Source organism: Electrophorus electricus, chromosome 14 (assembly GCF_013358815.1).
Source record: "Electrophorus electricus isolate fEleEle1 chromosome 14, fEleEle1.pri, whole genome shotgun sequence".
NCBI classification, from domain to species: domain Eukaryota; kingdom Metazoa; phylum Chordata; class Actinopteri; order Gymnotiformes; family Gymnotidae; genus Electrophorus; species Electrophorus electricus.
Genome location: NC_049548.1, coordinates 14094810 through 14107088, shown reverse-complemented (window position 1 = coordinate 14107088; position 12279 = coordinate 14094810). Strand labels below are relative to the sequence as shown.

Below are 12279 nucleotides of genomic sequence, written 5' to 3'. Positions count from 1 at the left end.
AACCCTCTCTCCTCTTCCACCCACTCCATGCAACCATTGGTCTGCAAATCAGAATAAACTCCTTCTGTTCAGACAGCTGCTGTTCACACAGAGCGTGACCTTTTCCCCACAAGTCACACTGCCCTCATTTCAAGGGAATTTCTAATAGATTACGAGGAGATGTGGGGTCTCACTAAAGGGGGGGAAGGGAAAGGTTCCCGGAGCTGTTCTTTAGCCCAGGATTCTGGATCAAAGAACAGAACACAGCAACTGAGAAGGCAGAAGCTCTGACAGAGCAGCAGAGGAACAAAGCATTTAACAATACAATTACAGCAGCAGCCGTAAAGGAAGATAATGAGCGTGCGTGGGCTCGAACATGAGAGAATCCACTTCAGTCGGAGCTGGAGCAGCACTGTTTGTGTACTCAATTAAGGGCAAAAAAGATTTTTTTGGAATGGTCGAGTGCCTCCTCATGTGCCACTTCAGAGGAACACAGGACTCTGGGACAAATGAGGTCAAAGATAAACAACCCCTCCTGAAGTTCACCAAGCCAAACAAGCAAAAAAAGCCATGTAGCAATGTAGCGACACGTTCATAAAAAAGGCAACATATACATCTCCACATCTTAGAAAAAAAGGCAGTTAAAACATCTAAAAATCTCTGAAAAACACCACAAATGATCAGTGACAGGTTGGGGGGTCTAACTCAGCAAGTTTCACACAGCTCTTGTAGAAACAGCAGGCTCTGGGCATGAAACCATCCAGTGACAGACTCCAGGTGTGGGATGGAAAGAGAGTCAGAAGAGGGATACACACAATAGGCAATACACAGCACAGCAAAAATTATCAAAGGAGCATTTTGACATGCAAAAGTCATCCAGAAATCCCTTGTGATCTGATTCCCCACATCTCAACATGCAGATTTTTATGTAATCCATCAGCCACTCCACAAGATGACTCATCCTTGGCCCTGCTCCAGCTGTGCTGATTAACCCAACAACGCCAAACGCCGGCCCACAAGTGCAGGAGTGCAAACAAACATGTAAACAAGTGAGAGGCAAAAGGCTGAGAAGAAACACAGCGGAGTGAAGGTGGCCCAGAGAAGGAACAGCACACAGACAGCACAGGGACAGCATATGAACAGTACACGAACAGCAAACAAACAGCAAAGCCAGCAAAAAACTTCCCGTGCCTCACTCTAGTGAGAGGAAAAGAGGTGCCTGAAATTCATAAAAACAAAAACAGACTCTCACACATACAGCCGTATAGTGATACATTCAGACAGGCCCAGTCACACATATACATATACATACATACATACATACAGCGCTAGTTTCTCAAAGGTGCTGTTTCAAAGATTGGAATTGCGAGAGTGGACTACAGCTTGTCAAGCTAAAATAAGATTCAAAGATTGTTAATATTGCTGCCAAAAACCCCCAATGAAATCGCTCATCAATGTACAAATTTCAGTTGCTGCAAAAAAAAAAAAAAAGAATTACATTGTAATTGTCTAACAAATATCTTGATTGCCCAACATGCAAATCCTCTCACAATCTCTGAGATAAAAACATCACTGCGGTACACACCAACTGCATCTCTCCCTTTACCATTAAAAACATTTCCTATCTGTTCCATTTTGAGAAAACTGATTAGTTTTTCACTAGATAAACAAAGCCAAACAATCTGGTGTGACTTAAAGTAGAGCAGCTCTCCAAATACACTAATGACAAGAACGGCCACATCTCATCTTAAAGTAGAGCAGGTCTCCAATACAGGGGTAGCATCTCAGATGTGTTGTTGGAATTACTAAACAATTAATCATTATGCATCAAGCATGATTTGAGATGAATTTATATTCTTTCAGTGAAGCAAATCTGTTCTTGAAATGACCACTGAAGTAGTTAAGTTCCTTTCCGAATGAAATGCTACAGTTTGTGATGGTATAATACTTCCAGATAATGGTAGGATGGTATGTTTTCCAGATAATATAGTAGTTTGTTTTGGATTGAATTTGGAGTATCATTTCCTTTGCAGATTAAGCAGGGAGGAACAAATGGCACGAATATAAACATGATGGACTTTTTAAGATATCTGGCATATTGGTTGTGGGCTTTTTGACCTATAAATGTGAAATCTAATTCATCTGAGTATTTATGACACAAGCCTAAATTAATATGAGAATTAGATGCATTTTCCAGGTGCTAATTAATAACTGCATTGTATTAATTTAACTATCTTTATAGTTGTTTTTTTTTAATATTACACTTGGACATATTTGACAATCCAATGGTAATTCCAAAACCATATTTGACTTCAGCCTCATTTAACTGGATTGGATAATGAGATCTGAGCTTCTGCATTCCATAACATATATACAGAGGTCATGCAGAGGATAGAGGTTTATTATTTATTTATAGAAGGTTTTTTTTTTTTGTGTATGAGGGTACTTTGGGATTGGAGAGGGACCCCTAGTCAAGCAGCACTATTCAAGCTTGGAGTGTAATGGAGGGTGCATGAGATAAAGAGAAAGGATTCCGTGTGTGTGTGTGTGTGTGTGTGAGTGAGAGAGAGAGAAACTGTTTAATCAGAGTCTACATAACAAAGCTCTGTTATTAAGAACAGTTAAACATGGACTAGTCAAGGTCAGAGGAGGAGCCACCCCGAGAACGCAGGAGCAGGAGCAGGCTTTGCCATAAGGAGAGCTAAGAACTTAGAATTGAACTTTGTTTCTTATTTAAAAAGAAAACTCAATTTGAACATACACTCAGGAAATATCACATGCAAATACACACAGATATCTGCAGAGATATAATACCTTAGCCTCAGCTGAAAAGCCAGTAAAATGTGTTAATTAGTCTGAGGAACTTAAAATAAGAAAATATTGATGTGATTTTAATAATTCATTAAAAATGAGTTAATATAGTTAATGTGCGGTACACACTTTAGTGTAAAAGCTTTTATATGTTATACTGTGAGTCCAGTTTTCCTCTGATTACATTAAGGCTAATTTCTTCCAATCAACATGGCAAACTGTGAATCGATGATGTCTGCGCTTTAGCCAGCCAAGATAATATCTTTTAAACTCACTGACACTAGCACAGACACTTACACGCACACACACACACATGCATGCACACACAGCTACTGTTTCTCACATTTGCAGAGACATACTGTATTTCATACTTTATCACACATCAGTCACACCCGAGATACATGTAAAAGCCATTTACAGTACACATTTGACAGAATTCCAACATACAACTCATACTATTCACACATCAGTTACATACACACATACTCACACACGCTCACAAACACACAAGTGTTGATGCAGGTTAAAAATATATCCTAACATACAATGTCTTGCAGATTGAAATTACTTCACTATAGTACTTCTACATATTAGATTTGACCCCTCAGTCTCAAGTAAAATTCTTGGCTCCTACCCAATACAGTGCCTACGGACTACTGACTTGATCTCTGTACATATCTACAAGAGCTTATAAAGCACAGCATTATTTAAAGCTTTACTTTTACCATTTTACCACTACGCTGCTTGCACTATGCAGCTGACACTGGACCAGCTGTCCTGTTTTATTCACTATGATGCAGAATTGGCGAGAACCCCAGGATCTGACCTCATATCAGTTACTCAGTGCACACGACTGACCAAATCCATCAGTTTTTCCCCTAGGCACTCAGCCAATGCTGGCTACAGCCAGAAACCAGGCGACTGAAGCAGACTTGCTCCAGCGAGACTCAACCGAGCAGTACATCCGCAACCTTCCTAATTTGCATTTCATATGAGTTCTGTCCTGCTCTCTGTGTGTTTCTCTCTCTGTCTCTGTGTGTGTGTCTGTGTGCAAATGCCCACCACCTCCACACAACAGCAGCAGCGCGATTCCCACCTCAGTGAGGTGAGAGAGACAGACTTCCGCGCCCATATTTGGCTATGTCGGAATTCCCCCCGCAATCCCGCGCCTGCTGCAGTGTGTTCCCATTATCCGCATATTCAGGCTATACCACTTCACTGCAACCAGGGGGAGGGGGTCCTTCACATAGAGTTGCTATGAGCCAGGGAGCACTGCCTGCTGTGAGTGAGTCGATCCAGAGGAACACCTTGTTCCATTCAGAGAAAAGCAATAGAAGCAGCAGCTTGTGTAAAGCAGTGTGACATTTTGCCAGCACACACTTGCTGTTTCATTTGAATTAAGGTAGCAGTGAGGAAGTATTTATCAAGTACCCATGTGTTAGTGTACGTGAATGTGCAAGGCACAATGAGAAGTGTGTGTGTGTGTGTGTTGTATCATCCATTGCATAGCATCCTGCTTGAATAATTTGCAAAGATATCTCTCTCTCTCTCTCTCTCTCTCTCTCTCTCTCTCTCTCTCACACACACACACACACACACACACACACACACACACACACACACACACACACAAGGAATCCTTTCTCTTTATCTCATACACCCTCCATTACACTCCAAGCTTGAATAGTGCTGCTTGACTAGAGGTCCCTCTCCAATCCCAAAGTACCCTCACACACATTTTCTGCTCTGTTCTGCTCTTACGCCCTACATCCAATTACAGACCTTGGTAACCAGTAATCTACAAAGAGATGCACAGTAATGTGTGTGTGTGTGTGTGTGTGTGTGTGTGTGTGTGTGTGCCTGCGCGCATCTGCATGCATGCAAGACAAAGGAAACAAAAGACAGAAGAAATATGCTCCTCTCAATCACCCTTATGTAAACCCCCAACCTACATACAGCACGACACCCCACCCCCACTAAGCCCGGCACAATCCCCCATCTAAGCACAATAACTCTCCTCCTCTGTCATGCTCTTCCCCCATCCTTCCTTCTCTCCATCCCTCCACTCTGAGCATCCACAAAGAGCACAACAGTGAGATTACTCTCATTACAGAGTCCCTCTTTCCACCAAATTAGATCCAATATGGCTGCCAAGGGAGCACATTAGCCCACTGACTCGAAGCAGGATGCTTGAGCCAAAATGTCACCACACAGACAGATGAGAGGCTTTGGTGTGAGACAGAGGCATTATAGTCCTGGATCTAATTTTTGAAGATATATTTATATTTGGTCCATCACAGCACTGAGCACAAATTAGGTCATAGCACTGAGCTCAAACAGCCAACTCTCTCAAATGCCTCTAGACCAGAGATATTTAAATCTGCCCCTTAAATTCAAATCCGGGGCTGGATTGTGTAGTCACTTGTGGTTAACTGACAGTTAACAATGTAACTGGTAGGGCACAATGTGACACATCTGACTCCTGGATAAAAGCAAGGTTGGCAACCTGACCTGAGGGTTGTCCTTAAGACTAACCATCCTGACCTGAGGGTTGTCCTTAAGACTAACCATCCTGACCTGAGGGTTGTCCTTAAGACTAACCATCCTGACCTGAGGGTTGTCCTTAAGACTAACCATCCTGACCTGAGGGTTGTCCTTAAGACTAACCATCCTGACCTGAGGGTTGTCCTTAAGACTAACCATCCTGACCTGAGGGTTGTTCTTAAGACTAACCATCCTGACCTGAGGGTTGTTCTTAAGACTAACCATCCTGACCTGAGGGTTGTCCTTAAGACTAACCATCCTGACCTGAGGGTTGTCCTTAAGACTAACCATCCTGACCTGAGGGTTGTCCTTAAGACTAACCATCCTGACCTGAGGGTTGTCCTTAAGACTAACCATCCTGACCTGAGGGTTGTCCTTATGACCAGCTCATCATACTGTATTCTTCATGACTGTGTTCCTCTGACCTAAATGTAGTAGAGTAGTGAACTTCACATCCACAGATATAGAAGAGTTCTTACTTTTGAAGATCTTTCGGCGCCAACAACTGGATACTGTGCATGTCAACTTCACTTGCTATGAGAGCGTGTGAGCAACTGTATGATTTTGTGCAAACTTGTCAGAATCTTGCAGAATCTTGTGTGAACACAGAAGACTTTCCTGAGGATACGCTCACAGAATACAGGCTGTCCCTGTCTGCTTCCTCCCTTTCCTCGCGATGTTCTCTCCTGACACAGAACGACCAGTTCATTTCTCACCTGCATAACTTGTACTGTGACAACACAAACTCGCACATACACATACACACGGTGATTCACAATTGTCGTCTCTGTCTTTTGCTCTTTCGCTCCAGACAAAAGACAAAATAACATGACACTTTCAAAGATGAAAGAGAATTATAAACCACATCCTTTCCACACCTTGAATAAATCACTCCACCCTCACGGTGCAGCAATTTAACAGTGAGGCCACACAGATACTGACAGAGCACCATCACATGCTCAGACACCTGAAGTAAAAACGCTTCAGGGGATAATGCTGAACATGCAATGGATGAGGAAAATGTTGTTCTGTTGGTTACAGAACATCACAGTCCTAGGTCAGGTTCACAGATAGCAGACTTTAACTAGGAGAACATGATATTTTTTAAGTTCCTTAAAGTGATCTCACTGATTGAGTGGCAATTGCAATATTAGTGTATTATTAACAATAATATTGTTCCATAATGTAACATGAGATGAAGTTTGTGCATCTCTGAGCGCAATCATCATTAGTGCTATGAGGAAGTGAATTCATATCACACTGAAAGAGAAGTTCAGTATCAAGACTCATGTCATGTTAAATGTATTTATATAGATCTGTGTACAACATACATTGCCACAAAGCAGATTTACAAATATTTGTGTCTAGAGCCCTAATGAGCAAATCTGTGGTAACAATGGCAAGTTGGCAAAAACACCCTGGGGGGCGGAGGTGGGGGTGGGGGGGTTGATTAGGAAGAAACCTTGGGAAGACCAAGACTTAAGAGGGAACTGATCCTCCATGGGCAGCCCAGTTAATAAAACAGTCCATGCTTTATTACATTATAGTCAGACATGTAGCCTCACAGGGAGCCTAATTTAAACGTATTCTGTACTAGACACAGTGTCATAAAACTGCCATCTGATCGTAGCAGGTTTCAGAATAAAGCAGACTACCATAGCGCCTGATTTAACACTCTTCTCCACAGGTTTTTGGGTCCATTTAAAGCATGCTATTTTTGGTAACGTGTGTGTTGTGGTTCCATGGCAAGACAAAAGAACAAAATGGATTTAGAGGATCTGAGGACCAGCATTGCTGGAGATATTCCGGATAAAAAGCTTTTCAGTTTCTGCCACAGTGCCAAAAGCAAGCATTTAAAGGATGACACGTAATATGCAGTTTATTGAGTACGAAAAGCACAGGCAATGCATCAAACATGTTGAGTGTCAAGAGAGTGGAGTGTCAGAGAGACAAGGACAGAGACCACCCATATATCATCATCATCATCATCATCATCATCATCATCATCATCCAGACTGCTGACAGCCTTCTCTGCTATGCTACCAGTGTTAAAAGCAGCCAAACCCAGCTCCACACAATACCACCTCCACCCAAATCCCTGCTCCTCCCAAAATCAGTCATTCTCCTGGTATTCACAGGTGACTCGAAGAGACCACCTTAACACACATCAGGATACACAGAAAAAGAGTTGATTTCAGAACAGGTATAAAAAGCTGTGCCAGGAGTCATGTTACACTGTATCTATGGAAGACACTTTAAAAACAAGCATGTGTGTGTGCGTGTGTGTATGCGTGCGTGTGTGTGTGTGTGCGTGCGTGCGTGTGCGTCCTTATCTCTCTTGCCATCATTTTCAATAGCCACACACTTCTTTCATGGCCTGTCTGAAGTGGACACTGAGAAGTTACGCCAATCACACAAACATCACAGCTTCTCTGCTTACGCAGCTGACAACAGTCACAGGACAAGGGAAAAAAAACACCACATCATAAGATGATTAGCTCCATCAGAACAACACAATAACACGGAAGTGAATCACTCTTAAGAAAGTGGGTTGGGAGATCCAGAGGCCTGATTGGAAGAAAGATGATGGCTGGTGTACACACACACACACACACACACACACACACACACACACACACACACACACACACACACTCTCGCGTGGTCCGGGACACACTACCCACACACTCTGAGTGGAGCCTGAGTGGAGGAGAGATGATGGCTGGTACACACACACACACACACACACACACACTCTCGCGTGGTCCGGGAGACACTACCCACACACTCTGGGGCAGGAGCTAAGGTGAATCCACACATGCATGCACTCATGCTCACGTTCAGACTGTGAGACGCTACCCACTCACGCTGGCAGATGCAATCTGAGTCAGTCGTGAGCACGGGGGAGCCTTCACTCGCCAAGAAACTGTGAGATTAGTAAGCAGCTGCCTGGCCAACCTTGCCCCCCTCTCTCTCTCTCTCTCTCTCTCTCTCTCTCTCTCTCTCTCTCTCTCTCTCTCCCCCTCTCCCTCTCTCAACATACCCCAAACACAGAAACCATGGAAAAAATGAATATCTATAAAGTACAGTGCCATCTGTATTTACTTAATACAATGGAGAATGTCAGAGCAGCGACCTTTAAACCATGCTCAAGTCTGAGCCGGCTAGCCACTCACATATACACGCATATGATCTGGAAGAGACTGGACAGAGTCTGACAGACTGAAGGAGCCTGTGTCAGCTCATCACGACCGGCAGGCCGCCTAAGATTAGTAAATGAGCCATTCTGTGTCTGTTCTCAGGTCAGCTGGTGTCGTTTACCTCCCCTCTGTGCCCTCAGTCGCTCCTGCTGGTGGCAGCTTCTGTCCATCTCATGCAAAATACCCCACCCCCACCCCACACACACACACACACACACACACACACGGAGCAAAACCTCCTCATTAGCTCAGGCTGCATTGCCTCCTCTCAACCATCTCCCAACCCTTCACCACAGGCAAGTGAAATAACGATGCCACAACACATCCACCGCACCCACAGCCATTTCCTCACTGTCATTTATCTTCCCCTAAATCAGTCCACTGGGGCTCACTCACTAATGTCTACAGGGTGCACACTGTTGATTTCTAATAGGCTCTGATGGTTTCCTGTCCCCAAAAAACAATTAATTAAATCTGACAGGAAAAATAGCTTTAGCTTCACTCTGGTCGGTTACTTTCTCGCCTTTGCGATTGGCCACACAGTTTTCCTACATTTAAGCAAAATGCAGTTGCATTAATAAAGGCCATTTCAGCTTTCAAGCAAAGAACACACTATTCATAGATTTAGTTACCACTATCTCACACTGCACTTGAAGACTGCCATACAAACTGCAGAAGAAGTCCTTTCTAGCAGGGATGTAATCCTAATCAAGATTTAAAGCTGCTGCTTCAGTTCCAAATGGGAGACACTTGCAAATCTTAACACCTTCTATTATGTTCTAGCAGCTTACAGTAATATAATGAAAGTCCTGACCTCACCGTGACATGAAATTCCTCAGGCAAAGGCGTTCATTTTAGTATCATGCACCATAAGGGGGGCGGGGATTTGGCGTTTATACGCAGGTGAATTCATTCAACATCTGCATGCATTGCTCTGATGGCGTTCACAGTGGAAGGAAGCTCGGTATGCTGGGTTTAACAGTCTCTACATTTAAGACCCTGAACAGAGGTCTGCGGGATTGTACTAACACGTCTCATTAGGTCAGCCGCAATTGCTATTGGGATTTGGAAGCATCGGATGAGTCATTTTGTTTAAGAGTCAGATTACACGTGCCCCGAGTTGGACATGAAAAAAAGTACATAACGTATCCTATGAAGAAGGAGGGGGCGCGCATTAGTCACTCACGCCGGTGGGATTCAGACACGCAGCATCCATCTGTTTTACAGAGTCTCATCTCTAGGCTTTTAAACGAGCGCGCCGACGTATAGCAAAACAAACACAAGTGTACGTACACACACGCCTAAACGAACGAACTAATAGATGTCAGTAAAGTTGCGTTTTCTCAACATATTCGGCCCGGTGCGTACTTGTGTAGGCTATTGTGGCGGAGCACTGGGACCATGTCACCTCCCAGCGTTGGCGCAGGAGTGCGCCTACAAAGCGTATCTCGCCAAAACGTACGCGGCGCGGACGGGCCCAGTTCGACTGGAACTGGTTCTACAGTTAAAACAACTTGACAGATTAGTATTGGAAACTATTCGTTCGTAAAGTCTGAACTTCCGTGGGATAACGCAAAGTACAGCGTGCATATGAGAGAGACAAATACTGAATGTGTCACTGAATGTAAAGTGATTTAAGCTTGATGTACCACTCAGAGTACAAACGGACAAGAGAGTCCCGTGCCCAGATCTCTTTCACTTTAGTATATTTAGTCGTTGTGAGAGACTAACGAAGTTAAAACACTTAAAAAAAAAAACTTCACGAAAAGACGTAGAGTGTACTCTCGCAGAACAGGTTTAACTACGTAAGGCAGCGTACTCGATGTTTTGTGGCTACACGGATAACCGTCCCAAACGGAGCCCACGGTGACTCACTCACCTTGTAGACGTTCTCCGTTATACGGTGCACCTCGTCGGCTCGAGACATCTTGGACGCTTCAGTCAGAACCATGGACAGGAATTTCCTACTACGGAAAGAGCGGTTTGGAAGAAATCACAGAGCGAACGCAAACTTTAGCACGGAGAAACTGCAGAGGAGTCGCCACACTGCGATCAGCGAAAGATGCGCGAGCTGGGACGGAAACCGGTCTTTTTATACGGGACTGTCTCCCTGCACCCACACCGGCCCACGCACCGCCGCCACGCTCGGAAGCCACGGCAGGAGCCCACCTTCGTCACCGAGAATGCGCTTGCAATTCAAACGGACCCCGCCTCCCGTCGCCAAAGCTCTGCCCACTACGGGGCACGGCTCACAAACAGTCCGTGCCGCCGACTCTTTCTACATTACATCTCACCGAACCGCGCCGTTGCTGTTATGCTTAACTGTATGCTTACATAGAAAACAAAAGGAAATTTATGTTAGATTTCGAGCCCTCTGTTCTCATATTAAACTACAGCAATATGATTCGTAGAGGTTTAATGCAGCTATTCCGGTAGTGTTCGCGGTAGGTGAAATACCTCAACGAATGCTACTGGTAACAAGAGAACATCTTCATCCATGCGATAAGCAATACGTTTTGGTACCCAAACCAGGGCATTTATAGGAATAAGGTTAAAAACCCTATTCTACTGTATATTTCACACATATAACCCTCGAACCATCGCGCAGTGCTTTAGCGTTCAGGACTATTACTATTTTTCCTCTTCAGAATTACACCAGTGGATAGACAGTGCGCGCGGGGGGATGCAGAACCGTGGTGAGCACTGCGGATTCCTCGCGGGGGTGGTGCGTATGATGTAGGTGGGAATCCCTCCGTTCTTGTGCCTCACGACGGGTACAGCCCACATCAGCATCACTGTCTCAGCCCTTCAATTATGACACGCACACGGTGGCCTTTTAAAATGTTCTTGATTTCCATTTCAAAAGGAGGGCAGACCATTTTCAACATTATTTTCTCGTTTGATGGAAAGGTCAAGAAAACCGACTACTATAATGGCCCCCCTCCCCATTCTTTTCCAACACTAATCTAAAACCAAGATCAATTGATTGCCCACCATTGTGGACATCCTATTTAGTTTGTCTTTTAACACAAAGATGAAGGTTAAATAACTTCGCAGCAAAACTGAGAGAGACCAATAGCCTTGACTTGAAGTGTGTTCGGAATCATTGCGGACTAGTTTAAATCCAATTGAGCCTGAAGTAATGTTGACTTTGAGTAGTGCCTCCAACGGTAAACAGTGAGACCAACAAGCTTGTGGACCACCGCAGGAGAGCACGGTAGTCTGGAACTGTCAAAGTGACATTCAGGACCAAATGTTCCTTCAGGATGTAACTTGTGTTCTGCATTTTGGAAAGCTCATCCCTCTTCAAAAGAATGTGTATTTCATGATAAATCCAGAGTAAACATTCCTGCCTTTTGGGTTGAAGTAGATGACAAATATCAAATATCATCAAAGCTACTCAGGTAGCATCATCCTCAAGGATGTTATGTCAAGTTTCGGGTATAGTGGTAAATCTATCAGGAATACCATCACTATTGCGTCTCATGTCTTAAAGATATGAGATTATACTTTGTTCTTCCATCGTTCGTTCTCAAAAACACTCTAATGTAACCATAGCTGCCGTTCACTGCTCTCGACCTATTGTCTGGGAAAGGAACAGTGTGAATGGTCTGATTCATACTGAGCTATAGTTGACCATTCAAGGTCACCCACTCTTACATTACCACAATGGTTCACCTACTCAGTAAGCAAATTCATATCCAGATTTATTTTTTTTTAAATGATCCTCTTGAAAAAGTTCAAT

At 43.9% G+C, this 12279-nt stretch overlaps 1 protein-coding gene across 8 annotated transcripts in view; it reads right to left on the bottom strand.

The window, feature by feature from the left end:
* baiap2b (BAR/IMD domain containing adaptor protein 2b) overlaps window positions 1-10663 on the bottom strand; it is a 54002-nt gene extending 43339 nt beyond the window's left edge. For all 8 annotated transcript variants that reach the window (XM_035533760.1, XM_035533761.1, XM_035533764.1 and 5 more), the window contains exon 1: window positions 10414-10663. In XM_035533760.1, coding sequence (XP_035389653.1) covers window positions 10414-10485 — 72 coding nt within the window. In that variant the 5' untranslated portion in view covers window positions 10486-10663. The remainder of the gene's footprint in view (window positions 1-10413) is intronic.
* Between the last annotated feature and the right edge of the window lie 1616 nt (window positions 10664-12279).